Below are 16,776 nucleotides of genomic sequence, written 5' to 3'. Positions count from 1 at the left end.
AAATTTACTAAAACAAATGTCAAGCATTCTATTGAACAGACTGATTTATTTACAACCTTACTTGTGTAGACAATTTCTCTACTATTCCCAGTCGCACATTAACCGTGAGCAATCGAGAAAGATGAAATCTAAAATGATTAAAAAATTGTTTCTATCATAATCTCAAAATAAATAAATACCATTACAAATTGTAACAGTATCTTTATAATTTTGTTAGGTTTAGCCGCGTGGTGGAAGACTGAGGTTACATCTAAGTAGTGAGGTAATTTTTGATATTTTATAAATAATAATAGAGTATTAAATATTAATAAAAAGTAGATAAAAATAATATTAAAATAATAAATAATAATAGAGTATTCCACACTCCAAACTAAAATATAATAAACAATTTAATTTTTTCAAATTTCAAAATAATAATAATATTAAAAAATAATATTCTACCAATATTTTATCATCTCAACTCAACTCAACTCAACTCACTTCAACATCCAAACACAACCGAATAGCAATAATGACATCCAAAGACACTTCGCTCAATTCAAAGATGCTAGAAATTCTTTTTTGGGCTTTCTTTCTACACGCTAAAGAGCAAATTTTCTACAGTTTTGTTGTTCTTGAATTTATATTATTTTTATTAGGCAAATAGTTTGGATGTGAGGCCATTTCCTATGGCTATTCCAATATTTGTTTTCCTTGCTTTCATAAATCTTTACGAATTGACAACCATGTCTAATAAATAATTTATTGCTACAAATTATTTTCTCTCATCTATTCGTCTTCCACCCAACATTTCCCATGCACTTTGCACCTCTGACGTTAATTTTAATATCAAATATATATATTTTTTAGAATTGCTACAAATTATATAAAAAAAATATCAAATATATATATATATATATATACTCTCATCTGAAAAAATAATGACCCACTAATTTGGATTATTTTTAATATAATTTTTTTTTTAAATTAATTTATATTTTGATTTAACTTATAAATTTAAATTAATTTAAAATAGAACATAATTATATGAGATTGTATATGGAGAGATATTGTAAATATAAAAAAAATATGAAGATATTATTGATAGTTAAAGAAAATATTTAAAATGAATAAAAAATATAATATTTAAATGATAAGAAAAAAAATAATTAAATTAATGTATCAAGTTATTATGTAAAATAGAAAAATTAAATTTGATAATATGTTTTAAATAATAGAATGAATATCTATTGGGCGTGCTCAAAATGCAAAAAACAGGACAATCCTTCCACCGGCGGCCATGCTTTGTCTTGATCTTATGCAAGACTTTTCCCAGCCGGCCCCACAATCATGCACCATTTCACGCCTTGTGTGCTTTTTCTTTTGTAGGCAGGCCTTGTGTGCTCTTATTTCTATAAATCCATGTCTGGTTCTCGGTGTGATCTTCATTCTTCCATCCCAAAACTCTCTCATATTATATGTATTACAAGTTTTACAGTATTTCCTGTCGCTACCTTTGATCAAAACCGACGTGTATCAATACAGATTTCAAAAGAGAAGGTACGGGTCATCAGCTTTCTTTTTTTCTTTTTCTTTTTTCTTCGACATCAACTTTCACTATTGTAAGCTTTCATTCTTTATGTTCTTTGCTTTTTTCTTTTTTTTTTTCCATTCATGCATCTTCATATTCATTTTTATATTTACGTAATATCTCTTTAAATTAGCCTGTATTATATTATGTATATTTAAAATTTTGCATAACTATGAACAATATGATACGAACCCGTGTTTTTTTCAAATTTGAAGAAATAATATTCACTCTCCAAACATTATTTTACTATTTTTTCTCTCTTCTACCATTTGATCTTTCTCTCAACAACAGCGCAAACAAAGAAATTAATCAAAGATGACCTAAGAGCACTCTGATTGGATTAGCTAAAAACTAAATCTAATGAGAATTTAGCTATTGAACCATAAAATGTATCACATTGGAATAACTATATTTGAAATATAGCTACAATAACTTCTAAAGTAATTTTCAAATTTGAAAGACACTGCTTATTCATCAAATCCATTTTATATTATTTGTTTCTCTCTCTTGAGGTCTCCATCAATATCTCTCTAGTTTCTATTTTTAACCCATAATTTAATTAGAATATGATTACTAATTAATATATAATATTATAAATAGTAAAATATGATAAAATATATAATTTCATAATTAAAAAAATAAAATATTTTTGAAATTATTAATTACTCATGAATAAATGGATAATCCAATGTAGAGATTTAATGTGAATAGCCAAAGCCAAATTTATCTTTTATTATTTTATTATCATATAATGAAAAAATGGTTATTCCAATGTAGAGCCTTATGTGAATGTAATAGTTAAAAGTTAAATTCATCTTACATTTATAAAAAATATACTTTAACTTTAACTAATTCAATGAGAGTACTCTAACCAGATTGGTAATTGTTTATTTGAAGCATATCAACAAAAAATAATATGGTAATTGCTTATTTGAAGCATATCAAGAAAAACTAATTTTAGGAAAAAAATAATAATAATATTTTATTATTATTTGGTTCAAAGATGCATAATTCAATAATTTTCTTGATATGCAAAATCAATCTTTAAAATATGTGATTTTTTATATGCATATAGAAAAATCATTGCTAATGTGAAAAATGCTTAGCGTTATAAATCTCATATAAAACATAAAACGACATGACCACATCTATGAATAGAACTTATAATGTCGCATCTCAGCCAAGTACAGTGAACCAGTTTCAAAGAAAAAATAAAGAAAATACTTATATAGACTTTTATTTATGTATAATTAATGGGTGTGTTCACTTGCATTTTGTGTACTTGGTGATTATTGATTTTTTTTTTTTTTGGATTGATTGATTTAGAAAGGTAATTGATAAATATATTCTTATACGTGCTTTGATTTTATATATTAATATTTATTGATAAAATTGGATATATGAAATTTTTAATAATTAAATATATAGAATTTCTATTTTTTAGCACATGGTAATAATTGTAAAAACAAAAAAACAAAAAACAAAAAAAGGTTTAATTAAAAAATAAAAATATTTTTTTATTATTTGGTTCAACGATGCATAATTCAATGTGGGAGTTTTCCTTGTTATATAAAATCAATATTTAAAAGATGTGATTTTAAATATGCATGTAGAGAAATCAATGCTCGTGCTCTAATCCATGTAATATTTGGGTTCGAATTCACTTTGTTTATCCACGTAATTCTTCTAGAAATAAATCAAGAAAATCAGAAGACCTAAAAATTTCATTAGCAATTACAAACAATTTCGACATGAAATTGTAGACATAAAAAACTCTTGTTTTAATCAGTGAAAATAGAGGCGTATTGCATTCTTCGATTGACGAACATTATTCTCATTCTCCAATTTGAAAACACAGCGAGGGGAAGAAAAACGTAGAGGGAATAATTTCGAGGTGATGGCAACCATCTTGCTTCTTCTTCTCTTCTCAGCAATTTTCATTACAGAAGCTCAACAAGATGGGCAACTCGTTATCAGGCCAGGTTCTTTGTTAACACCTACAGGCACCGGTGGTACCAAATCTTCATGGCTATCACATTCTGGTCTATATGCCTTTGGATTCTACAAGCATGGCAACAGCTATGCTGTTGGGATTTTTATTGCCGGGATTCCACAAAAGACTATGGTCTGGACAGCCAACCGAGACGGTCCTCCACTTCCCATTGATGTTAAATTGAACTTCACAAGCGACGGACGGCTAATTCTGCAATCGGCACAAGGCAGCGAGACCACGATCGCTAGTAGTCCCGAAGCTGCAGCAGCGGCATCGATGCTGGATTCGGGCAACTTTGTTCTCTATGACCCTGATAACTCGACAATTTGGCAGAGTTTCGACCATCCAACCGACACCTTCTTACCAGGTCAGAAGCTCACGACCGACCAAGTGCTGTTTTCCAGTCGTTCGGACACCGACCACTCAAAAGGCATTTTTCGTCTCATAATGCAACAAGATGGATATCTGGCGATGTACCCAGTTGGAACCGAACTCACACTTCAATATGGTTATGGGGGACTTGGTGTTCCTGGAGAAGGAACTGATGTTTCACTAAATTTTGACACTGATGGTCACCTCTACTTGCTCAATGGCACCGGAATATATATAGTGAATATTACACGGGGAAGTCCAACAAAAGGTATAATCTACCGTTTGACAATTGACCCTGACGGCATCTTACGACATTACTCGCACAATCTGGATCAAAATGGTGATTGGAAAGTCACATGGTCAAATCCGACCGATGTGTGTCTCCCTGGGGGTCTCTGTGGCTTCAATGGATTTTGTGTTCTAAACGATCAAGATGCTGATTGCAAATGTCTTCCCGGATTCATACCTGTTAAAGAAGACAATTGGGCTTTAGGATGTGAAAGGAATTTTGATTCTAAAAGCTGCAAAAGCAATGAAGTAGTTTCCGGATATACCATGGAAGTAGAGCCTAATATCGTATGGGAAAATGCTAACTATTCTACCCAAATATATCCAACCCAAGAAGAATGTGGAGAAGCATGTTTGAGGGACTGTAACTGTGAAGCTGCGTTGTACAAACACAGAGAGTGTATGAAACAAAGGCTTCCTTTGAGATTTGGAAGAAGACAACAGCGTGACTCAACTGTAGCCCTCATCAAGGTAGGTAAGTCTTCACCCTCTACGGATCCAATTGTGTCGAAAGAAAGCCAAAACAAGAATCGAGTGGACATTGTCGAGTGGGCAGAATCAAAACAACGAGTAGTCACTTGTATCCAAAGAACAAGTAGCTGATGATTTCAACGAAGTGCTCGATGAAGGAAGGTTGGGCTTGTTTATAGAGGGGCAATATGGAGTGGCTCGAAGGGTCTGGTCGTCAAAAGACATGTAATTGGTGCATCCAATATGCTTTGTTTCTAACTATTGTTACAACTAGATGCCCATTACTTAATATATGTTTTGCTTTCTTAATGTATTTAATGTTGGTACAAAGGGGCTATAAAAGACGAAAATAGTGAGAGAAAAGTTTACTTCAAGGTGCATTACAATAATGTTGCTTCTCTTAAAATAATGTTCGCCCCAACTAGTAACGGTATGCACAAATTTGTCTCCAATATACAATGAAGCCTAAAACAAGTATATTTATTTAACCGCGTCATGCACAAACAAAATTAGACCTGAATACCTTTGAATTTATTATTCAACCAAGAGATAGAAATTTGTTATCTCGAGAATGAACAAATCCTAATATATAGTTTTGAAGAAATGAAAACTTTTGAAGGAGAGGGAATTATGAATTTTACTTCTCAGATCTATAAACCTACATGCCCATAGGTCTATTTATAGATGAGTAAAGGATGTCAATTAAAAGTTATGATTTTTCATTTTGCTAAAGTTATAAAATATGCATTGAGGATTTAATTTTTCTCATGGGTTGTAGCAACTTGCGCCTGGACTTGTTGGGCCGCAGTTCCTGTAGCACCTTGGGCAAGTTGTGCCTTGCGCCTTGGGCTGGGCTACTGGTTCGCAAGCTTGTGTTGAGCCTATTCTGTCAACCGACACCTTCTTACTAGGTTAGAAGCTCATGACCGTCGAAGTGCTGTTTTCCAGTCGTTCGGACACCGACCACTCAACATGCATTTTTTGTCTCATAATGTAAGAAGATGGATGGCTGGCGATCTACTTGGTTGGAACCCCATTCACACATGAATATTGGTATTTTGGACGAGGTATATTTGCAGAAGGAATGATGTTTCACAAAGCCCCGGTTTGGATTGGAAATGATGCCATCTCGCTAGTGAGGGTAATGAAATTATTTGTGAGGCTAGTAAATGAAGTCCTGAGCTAGCGGCTGCTTGTGAAGTATGGACGAAGATCAAATTTGAATTACCAACAATGGTTACTTTGAAATCCAGTAATTACTGCTTGTTCTCTTAATTGAATTGTAAATAAACTCGGCCCAAATTTTTACTTAAAGGATTGAGCCGAATACAAAACAAAGATACTATTGTATATATTTTATAGATATATATTTATCTAGATATGCAAAAACTCACATCAATTCATTCCATCTCATCGTTATAACTTTTTTAAATTCTCACACAAAATATAATAAATATTTCAACTTTTTCAATTTCCAAAACAATAATAATATTAAAAAATAATAGTCTAATAATATTTTAATAAAATTTAATTCAATTCATTTAAAATCATCTCAATTCATCTCTGAATCCAAACAAGGTCTAAATTTTGATACTAATGGTCACCTCTACTTGCTCAATGGAACTGTAATATATATATAGTGAATATTACATTGGGAAGTCCAACAAAATGTTTTTTTTTTTATTCAAATCCACCTTTTTCTTTTTCAAAAATGAGGACGGCACCTCCCTTTATTGAATGAAGCCTCATTTATGGCAGAGGAAAACCCAGAATACCGGACCCACACTGAAAATAGAATCAAAATGCTTCTTAAAAAACCATCAACTATAACACGAAGACTCCAAGAGAATTTCCACCATTACCCCAAGAGTTTATTTTAAAGAATGTGGAGACGCATGGTTGAGGGACTGTAACTGTGAAGCTACGTTGTACAAAGACGGAGAGTGTATGAAACAAAGGCTTCCTTTGAGATTTGGAAGAAGACAACAGGGTGACTCAAGCGTAGCCCTCATCAAGGTAGGCAAGTCTTCACACTCTACGGATCCAATTGTGCCGAAAGAAAGTAACAAGGAGATTCGAGTGGACATCCTCATTATTGGTGTTTCGTTGATTGCATTTGCATGCATTGTCTTGGCGGTTTCTGGATTTGTAGTTTACAAATATCGTGTTCGGGCCAACAAAAACATATCTAACAATGAACAAGTTGGCTTGGGTGAGGATGTTGGTCCAAAATCATATACTTATGCAGAGCTTGAGAAAGTGACTGATGGTTTCAAGGAAGAGCTTGGTAGAGGAGCCTTTGGGATTGTTTATAGAGGGGCAATATGGAATGGCGAGAAGATGGTGGCCATCAAACGGCTGGACAAATTGTTGGCCGAGAGGGAAAGAGAGTTTCAGACGGAGGTGAAAGTTATTGGGAGAACACATCACAAAAACTTAGTCTGGTTACTCGAGTATTGCCATGATGGACCGAGCAGGCTTTTGGTGTACGATTACATGAGCAACGGTTCATTTGCAGATATACTCTTCAAGCCATCAAAACAACGACCTTCTTGGGATAGAAGAATTGAAATTGCTCGCAATATAGCAAAAGGAATTCTCTATCTCCACGAAGAGTGTGAGCCACAGATCATTCACTGCAACATAAAACCACATAACATTCTCATGGATGAGAACGGTTGTGCAAAACTTGCTGATTTCGGATTAGCGAAGTTGCTGAAACCAGACCAAACCAAAACATATACCGACATAAAAGGCACAAAGGGATATGTCACACCAGAGTGGCATTGGAACCTGCTCGTAACAATCAAAGTAGATGTGTATAGCTTTGGAATTATGCTCTTGGAGATTATTTGTTGTCGAAGGAATGCAGACTTTGATCTTCACGAGGAAGAAGCACTCCTTGAAGAATGGGCATACAATTGCTTTGAGTGTGGCGAGCTGGGCAAACTTTTGAATGATGAGGTGGTCGACAAGAAACAATTGGAAAGAATGGTTAAGTTAGCACTCTGGTGCATTCTAGATGAGCCGTCACTTCGTCCTTCAATGAAGAAGGTTCTACATATGTTGGAAGGGACTGTTGATATTCCAATCCCTCCCAGTCCGACATCTTTTCTCACTGCCATCTAAATTGGTTTGAAATAATAATACGTGATAAGTATTATAGAATGTTTGTGAATAGTTATGAATAGCGATTAAAGTGGGTTTGTGGGTCTCATTGAAAATATTTTAAGTTGTTTGGCATGTGAAGTATTTTCAAAAGTACGAGAATACTTGGAAAGTGTTGAGGATACTCTAGTATCCAAATACATCCTTAGGCTTGAGTTTTTTAGTTTTGAATAAAATTTAATATTTAAAAAAATTGAAAAATTACAAAACTAAATTCTAAATTTAATAGAACTTTTACACGTACAAGTAAACCAATTTAATTTTTGGGTTCCTGACAACGAAATTGGAGCAGATAAGTGGAAATAACGCGTTGTGCATTAATCCTTCCACCGGCAGCTATGACTTTTCCCTGCCGGCCCCAAAATCAATAAGGCCTTGTGTGCTCTTATTTCTTCCATCCCCAAAACTCTCTCATATTACAAGTTTTACTCTGTTTTTCCTGTCGCTACCAATACAGATTTCTAAAGAGAAGGTACGGGTCGTCAACTTTCACTATTGTAAGTTTTCTTTCTTTATATTCTTTTCTTATTTTGAGAAAATAAACGACTAGACATAAGAAATGAAGACGTGCTCCAGCTTTTCTTTCATGCCGTTAGGTGGCCCCGAAGTGTTTCGGTCGATAATCGAGTTGTTGCCTTTTTTTTTTTTTTTTGACCACATCTATGAATAGCACTTATAATGTCGCATCTCAGCCAAGTACAGTGAACCAGCTTCAAAGAAAAAACAAAGGTAATTATTTGAAAATTTATCTATATATAATTAATGGGTGTGTTCGCTTGCATTTTGTGTACTCAGTGATTATTGATTTTTTTTTTGGATTGATTGATTTGAAAAGGTAATTGATAAAAATATTCTTATACGTGCTTTGATTTTATTATTTATATATTATAAAGAGCCCATAACGCCCGCATAATATTTGGGCTCGAATTCAATTTTTTTTATCCACGTAATTATTGTGATACCCATAACGCCAGGTTTTTGTAATATGATTTTTTTTTTTGGAAAAAAAATTATTGTGAAAGTGTTGGAATCTACCAATTGTTAGAAGATACTTTTCCGAGAGATGAAATATTATTTTGGGGGTTTTAAACATGATTATGTTGAAAATTGAAGAAAACTTATTTACATGATGTCATCAAGAATGAAAGGGTTATAGAAAGAAACACGTGGTTCTTAAGCAATGGAAAACAAGAAACAAAAGCAGGACAACTCCACGAAACATGTGGTTTTCCACAACATTCATCACCCCTCGCTCAATCCTTGCGTGCTGCATTCTTTGACTTTTCCAATTGAAAAGCAGATCCAGAGCAAGAAAAACGCAGTGAGAACAATTCCGTGACGATGGCAACCATCTGGCCTCTTCTTCTTCTCTTCTCAGTAATTTTCACTGCAGAAGCTCAACAAGCTGAGCAACCCGTTATCAGGCGAGGTTCTTTGTTAACACCTACGGGTACCAACTCTTCATGGCTATCACGTTCCGGTCTATATGCCTTTGGGTTCTACGAGCAGGGCAACGGCTATGCTGTAGGAATATTTATTGCCGGGATTCGACAGAAGACTGTGGTCTGGACAGCCAACCGAGACAATCCTCCAGTTCCTGGTGATGTTAAATTGCACTTCACAAGCAATGGACGGCTGGTTCTGCAGACGGCACAAGGCATGGAGACGGGAATCGCCGGTAATACCCAAGGTGCAGCAGCGGCATCAATGTTGGATTCCGGCAACTTTGTTCTCTATAATTCAGATAACAGTACAATATGGCAGAGTTTCGACAAACCAACCGACACCTTCTTACCAGGTCAGAAACTCACAACCGATGAAGATATGTTTTCCAGTTATTCGGCCACCAACCAATCAACAGGCATATTTCGTCTCATAATGCAACAAGATGGATATCTGGCGATGTACCCGGTTGGAACCCCACCCAGACTTGAGTATGGTTATGGGGGAGTTGGTGTTTCTGGAGAAGGACCTAATGTTTCACTGAATTTTGATGCTGATGGTCGCCTCTACTTGCTCAATGGCACCGGCATATCAATAATGAACTTTACAACGGGAGATACAACAAAAGGTGTAATCTACCGTTTGACACTCGACCCTGACGGGATCTTGCGGCATTACTCGCTCAACATGGATCAGAATGGTGTTTGGAAAGTCACATGGTCAAATCCGAAAGATAAGTGTGACCCTAAGGGTCTCTGTGGCATCAATGCATTTTGCGATCAAGATGCTGGTTGCGAATGTCTACCCGGATTCAAACGTGTTAACAAAGACAGTTGGGCTTCAGGCTGTGAAAGAAATTTCGATTCTAAAAGTTGCAAAAGTAACGAAGAAGTTACTGGATATACCATGGAAACAGAGCTTCGTACCGAATGGCAAAATGATAGCTATTCTATCCTAACATCTCCAACCCAAGAAGAATGTGGAGAAGCATGTTTGGGGGACTGTAACTGTGAAGCTGCGCTGTACAAAGACGGAAAGTGTATGAAACAAAGGCTTCCTTTGAAATTTGTAAGAAGAAATCTGAGTGACTCAAGCGTAGCCCTCATCAAGGTAGGTACGTCTCCAATCTCTCCGGATCCAGGAGTGCCGAAAGAGAGCAAAAAGAAGAATCGAGTGGACATTCTGATTATTGGCGTTTCATTGCTTTCATTTGCATGCATTATCTTGGCAATTTCTGGAATTTTATTTTACAAATATCGTGTTTGGCTGTATAGAAACATATCTAACGCTCTTTGATATTCCAAAACATATCTGACAAACAAGGAACAATTTGCCTTGAGTGAGAATGTTGCTCCAAAATCATTTAGTTATGGAGAACTTGAGATTTGTTTGAGGTGTCGTCGAATACAAAATCAAAACAACGAGTAGTCATTTGTTATCCAGAAAACAAGTAGCCGATGATTTCCAGGAAGTGCCCGAAAAAGGGGGATTTGGGCTTGTTTATAGAGGGGCAACCGGGCAATATGTAATGGCCCGAAGGTTCTGGCCGTCAAAAGACTCGTAATTGGTGCATCCAGTATGCTTTGTTTCTTTCTAACTATTGTTACAACTATCTGTATGCCCATTGCTTAATAGATGTTTTCCTTTCTTAATAGATGGTTTGAAATAATAAGAAGTGCCCAGCACATTTTGTTGCTTAGAAGTGGATAAAGAAGATAAAAGATCTCGTGTTATTGGTGCAATAATTTCTAGCTGTAGCCTGTGGTTCCAAATATATGTATTCCATTGCAACACTAGTGTTTTGGTTTCTTAATCTATTGTATTCATTTATCATATATGGGATGCAATAGTTTACCGACTACATTGAGGCCACGATCTAGCCTCTGCAGTGTGCTCGTCTCCAGCTCATCTCCAGCTCCTGCAGTTTGCGTCTCCAGCTCCTACTCGCGGTGAGGCCACGATCTAGCCTCTGCAGCGTGCGCCTTGCTTCTCTTTTCTTTGCCTTGCAGTACATTTCCGAGTGCGCGAGTCTTTGTCCGTGCATGAAGCTCCTCAAGCCACGTTCTAGCCCCTGCGTTTTGCATCCTGCGTGGGTTGAGTTTCTTCTTTTGATGTTGTTGTGCCAGTTGGATATTTCCAAGAATACCCATGTGTTTTAATATTTTTTCATAATGCCCTGCAACATAAATAAAATATGAGGAGTAAAATTTTGGAGTATTAATTTTGGTGCGAACTAACTGCAATATAACTCCTTTCAAGTGCAAAATATCATAATTTAATATTGAGTCAAGAACTAAAAATTACTACATAATTAAGTGCTTCATTCATATTTTGGTTAAACAAATCATTCACTTTAGCAGGTTAATCATGTAGTTTTTGACAATACCTGAGATTGCTAAAGGGATTGTGAACGTAAAAATGAAACCAGAAAAGAATAAACAATGCTGAACCTGAAAAGATATACTAAAGAAAAAGAAAAAAAGAAAGAACAAAACATAGAACTGGAACAAATAAAAGCAGAAAAATAAAAGAAAAAAAATTAAAGAAAAATAAAAATGAGCTAAGGACCATAAGAATAAGTGAGATCTTCCAAAGGAATGGAAGTATCCTCATGTGAAAGTTTTGCCAAAAAATGTTTAAGTCGTTGGCTATTGACTTTGAAAGTATTTCCATTTTGAGGATTAGTAATCTCAACAGCTCCATATGGAAACACAACCTTAACTACATAAGGACCACTCCACCTTGATCTTAATTTGCCTGGAAATAGATGGAGGCGGTTATTGTAAAGTAAGACTTGCTCATTGGGCTCAAAATTCTTTCTTTGGATGTGCTTGCCATGTAATACCTTCATGCGTTCCTTTGACAATTTAGAATTGTCATATGCATCTCGCCTAAGCTCATCCAATTCTGAAATCTGAAATTTTCTCACAAAACCAGCATGGTCAATAGAAAAATTAAATTGTTTAACAGCCCAATATGCCTTATGTTCAAGCTCAACGGGAAGATGACATGCATTTCCATATACCAAGCGATAAGGGGACATGTTAAGAGAGGTTTTAAAGGCTGTCCTATAAGCCCAAAGTGCATCAGTAAGCCTTAAAGATCAATCTTTTATGTTATGGTTGACTGTTTTTTCTAAGATGTGCTTAAGTTCCCTATTAGCTAATTCAGCTTGCCTATTGGTTTGCGGGTGATATGGAGTGGAAACCTTATGGTGTATATCATATTTTTTCATGAGGGCAGCAAATGGTTTGTTACAAAAATGAGTTCCATTATCACTAATGATAGCTCTAGGCATGCCAAATCTAGCAAAAATGTTTTCTTTCAAGAACTTAAGCACAATCTTATAGTCATTTGTTTTACATGGAATGGCTTCAACCTACTTAGAAACATAATCAACAGCCACGAGAATATACAAATAACCAAAAGAAGATGGAAATGGCCTCATAAAATCAATCCCCCAACAGTAAAAAATCTCAATGACCAAAATGGGTTGTAAAGGCATCATGTTTCTCTTAGTGATTGTGCCTAGTTTTTGACATGGCTCACAAGTTTTACAAAAATTATATGCATCCTTAAACATATGCGGCCAATAAAATCCACCTTGTAAAATTTTTGCAACGGTTTTATTTGCAGAAAAATGCCCCCCACAAGCCTCATTATGACAAAAAGAAAGAACAGCTTGTATCTCATGATCAGGCACACATTTCCTTATGATTTGGTCAGAATAATATTTAAACAAGTAAGGATCATCATAGAAGAATGACTGTACCTCATACTTGAATTTTCGTATGTCTTGAGCACTCCAATGGGGTGGAGTTTGTCCTGTCACCAAAAAATTAACTATGTCAGCAAACCAAGGTAAATTTTCAACTGACATTAATTGTTCATTAGGAAAAGAGTCAAGGATAGGGATAGTGTGCTCATTCTCAACAAATGTAAGCCGAGACAAGTGGTCGGCAACTACGTTTTCAACGCCCTTCTTGTCTTTAATGATAAGGTCGAATTCTTGGAGAAGAAGAATCCATCGGATTAAACGTGGTTTAGCATCCTTCTTCAACAATAAGTACTTTAATGTTGCATGGTCAGTGAAAACAACCATAGGAAAACCAAGAATATAAGTTCGAAACTTGTCTAATGCAAAAACTACAGCAAGCAATTCCTTTTCTGTGGTAGAATAATTTCTTTGGGCTCCATTTAGAGTTCTACTTGCATAAGAAATGACATGTGGGAACTTGTTTCTACACTGTCCAATAAAAGCTCCTATGGCTACATCACTAGCATCACATATTATCTCAAAAGGAATAGACCAAACAGGGGGCTGCATGATAGGGGCTGTAGTGAGCAAAATTTTCAGCTTATCAAAAGCATCTTGACAAGAAGAGGTCCATTCAAAAGCGACAGCATGCATAAGTAACTCACACAAGGGCTTAGAGATAGAACTAAAATTTTGAATGAATCTCTTATAAAACCCAGCATACCCAAGAAATGATCTGATTTCTTTTACTGTTTTGGGTATAGGAAGCTTAGAGATAAGCTCGATCTTAGCTTTATCAATCTGAATACCTCGTGATAAGACTATGTGACCAAGAACTATGCCTTGTTGAACTATGAAATGACACTTTTCCCAATTGAGAAGCAAATGCTTCTGTTCGCACCTGGCTAAAACAGCTTGCAAGTTAGTCAGACATGCATCAAAAGAACTACCAAACACAGAAAAATCATCCATGAATACTTCCAAACAGTATTCAATCATGTCGCTGAAAATACTAAGCATACATCTTTGGAAAGTAGCTGGTGCACTACATAGTCCAAAAAGCATTCTTCTAAATGCAAAAGTGCCAAACGGGCAAGTAAAAGTTGTTTTCTCTTGATCTTTAGGTGCTATTTCTATTTGGTAAAAACCAGAATATCCATCAAGAAAGTAATAGAAATCATGGCCCGCAACTTTTTCTAACACTTTATCAAAAAATGGCAAAGGGAAATGATCTTTCCTAGTGGCGGCATTCAACTTCCTATAATCTATACACATTCGCCAACCAGTAGAAATCCTAGTAGGAATCAGTTCATCTTTCTCATTTTTCACAATGATAAGCCCAGATTGTTTTAGAATTACATGAATGGGACTTACCCACTTGCTGTCCGCAATAGGGTAGATGATTCCCACGTCAAGTAGTTTCAAAACCTCTGTTAGTACCACCTCTTTCATGGTAGGATTTAATCTCATTTGCATCTCCCTAAAGACTTTAGCAATTTCTTCAAAATAAATCCTAGGAGTGCACACAAGAGGATTTATACCTTTTATATCTGAGATTGTCCACCCAATAGCACCTTTGTGCTGCTTTAAGACTTCCATCAATTTCCCTTCTTGTTCATGAGAGAGTTGGGCTGAAATTACCATTGGGAAGGTGCTGTCCGGTCCCAGAAATGCATATTTCAGGTCATTCGGCAATGGCTTCAGCTCTAATGTTGGGATTTCATTTATTGAAGGTTTCAAACTTGCTGTCAACGGTGGGAGTTGCTCAATCTTTGGCCTCCGTTTAGTCTCAAATTTATTTTCTGCATTAAAAACAGGAGAAACATCAATGGGGGTGTCATTAGTGATGAGTTCACAAATATTTTCTAACTCAAACAGCAGGTTAGTGGGCTGGTATGCCAAATAAGTCTCTTCCTCCATGATGCTTTCCAACAAATTCACTTCTTGTACGTCTTCCAAGTCTTGAGGTTGCCTACAAATATTGAAAATGTTTAGTTCAATGGTCATGTTCCCAAAACTCAGCTTTAAAACACCACTCATACAATTTATTAATGCATTTGAAGTAGCAAGAAAATGTCTCCCAAGAATCACAGGTGCTTGAAAAGAAGGTTTTGGTGTCAAGTGAACATCCAACACAACAAAATCTACGGGATAAAAGAATTTATCCACTTGAACCAAGACATCCTCAACAACTCCTCTTGGCATTTTAATAGACCTGTCCGCTAGTTATAAAATGATAGGAGTTGGTTTTAATTCCCCCAAACCAAGTTGCTCATAAACATTATAAGACAGTAAATTCACACTTAAACCTAGATCTAACAATGCTTGACCAATTTTTGAACTTCCTATAACACAAGCAATTGTTGGTGAACCGAGGTCTTTATATTTTGGTGGGGTATTGCTCTGAATTATGGCACTGACCTGCTCAGTAAGAAAAGTTTTATTTTGCACATTTAATTTCCTTTTAACCGTACACAGATCTTTTAGAAACTTAGCATATGTAGGAATTTGTTGAATAGCATCTCACAAAGGGATATTAATCCTAACTTGCTTGAATATTTCTAAAATTTCAGATTGGTGTTTGTCTTTGTGCAGAGGAACCAATCTTTGAGGAAAAGGAGCAGGCACAGGACATGAAATCTTTTCAGTTTCAGTTTCAGTTTCATTTTGTTCAAACTCACCATTTTCAGCTTCATTTTGTACAGGTTTAAAGACCTTACCAGCCTTGTCTGAACCTTGAGCTGGAATGTTCACCACCCTACCATTTCTCAAAGAAGAGACCGCCTTCACTTGCCTTACATTTGAACTCTCAACCGCTCCTTGTGGTGGCTAACTTTGTGGATTGGATTGAGGTTGTGCAGGAAGTTTTCATTTCTCTTGAGAGCTTCATGCCGTAGTCATCTTTGTAAGTGTGCTCCGAATGTCATTTATCGCTTGAGAGTTTTGATTGTTGATTGTTACTTGACCATGCATAAACTGCTGCAAGGTGTTTGACAATTGATGTACCGTCTCCTCAAGTCTCTTCTTTTGCATTGGAGCTGCTTGAATTGTGAGTTGAGAGGGTCCCGGAGTCAAGGCTGCTGGAGCTACCTGTTGGTCATTCCTCCACCCAAAATTTGGGTGGTTTCTCCATCCAGGATTGTAAGAATTAGAGTAAGGACCAGAATATGGTTTTTATATCATATTTACAGCATTAGATTGGTCCAACAATACCTCTTTGAATGCGGGGATCGTGGGACACTCATTAGTTGAATGCCCATGATCCTCACATATGCTAAACTTCTCTGAATTTTTATGGACAGCATGCACTTCATTTACCTTTTTCAATTCCATAGCTTCCATTTTTCTAGACAACAAGGTTAATTTAGCACGCAAATCATCATCTTCTTTTAAAGTATATTTTCCATGACCAGACTCAACTTGGCTAGACCTATCATGCACATCAGTTGTGTCCCAAGATTGAGCATTTTCAGCGAGGCAATCAAAATATTCAAATGCTTCATCAGGCTCTTTGTCAAAAAATTCTCCATTACACATGGTTTGTACAAATTGGCACATTTTAGGTGTCAAACTTTTATAAAAAAAATTTATCAAACGCCAATTTTCATAACCATGATGAGGACAAGCATTTAAAAGATCCTTGAACCTTTCCCAACTTTGATAAAAATTTTCAGAATCTTTTTGGGTAAAATTCATGATTTGTCTTTTAAGTGC

General features: G+C 35.7%; 2 protein-coding genes and 1 non-coding gene across 3 annotated transcripts; all 3 read left to right on the top strand.

Annotated features, from left to right (window-relative positions):
• Nucleotides 1-1,432: 1,432 nt before the first annotated feature.
• LOC108996960 (G-type lectin S-receptor-like serine/threonine-protein kinase LECRK1) lies at nucleotides 1,433-7,823 on the top strand. Its single transcript, XM_035687412.1, has 3 exons — nucleotides 1,433-1,539; nucleotides 3,429-4,694; nucleotides 6,711-7,823. Exons 2-3 carry the CDS (start codon nucleotides 3,468-3,470, stop codon nucleotides 7,821-7,823), a joined length of 2,340 nt encoding a protein of 779 aa, XP_035543305.1. The 5' UTR covers nucleotides 1,433-1,539; nucleotides 3,429-3,467.
• A 1,380-nt stretch (nucleotides 7,824-9,203) lies between these two features.
• Nucleotides 9,204-10,601, top strand: LOC108996958 (G-type lectin S-receptor-like serine/threonine-protein kinase LECRK1). Its single transcript, XM_035689829.1, has one exon. The coding sequence runs from the start codon at nucleotides 9,204-9,206 to the stop codon at nucleotides 10,599-10,601; it is 1,398 nt and encodes a 465-aa protein (XP_035545722.1).
• A 6,068-nt stretch (nucleotides 10,602-16,669) lies between these two features.
• Nucleotides 16,670-16,776, top strand: LOC118344433. The gene has a single exon (XR_004798206.1). It is a non-coding gene; the product is annotated as a small nucleolar RNA R71 (small nucleolar RNA).

This window comes from Juglans regia, chromosome 1, assembly GCF_001411555.2.
Source record: "Juglans regia cultivar Chandler chromosome 1, Walnut 2.0, whole genome shotgun sequence".
NCBI classification, from domain to species: Eukaryota; Viridiplantae; Streptophyta; class Magnoliopsida; order Fagales; family Juglandaceae; genus Juglans; species Juglans regia.
The sequence above is the reverse complement of the archived record's forward strand: the minus strand, read 5'-3'. Positions and strand labels throughout refer to the sequence as shown.

What these genes read in the sequence shown, in the direction of transcription:
- LOC108996960 (XM_035687412.1), top strand. Translation starts at nt 3,468, where the DNA reads ATGGCAACCATCTTGCTTCTTCTTCTCTTCTCAGCAATTTTCATTACA. An exon ending in CAACTGTAGCCCTCATCAAG is followed by an intron (nt 4,695 to 6,710) that starts GTAGGTAAGTCT and finishes GCCCTCATCAAG; the next exon opens with GTAGGCAAGTCTTCACACTC.
- LOC108996958 (XM_035689829.1), top strand. Translation starts at nt 9,204, where the DNA reads ATGGCAACCATCTGGCCTCTTCTTCTTCTCTTCTCAGTAATTTTCACT.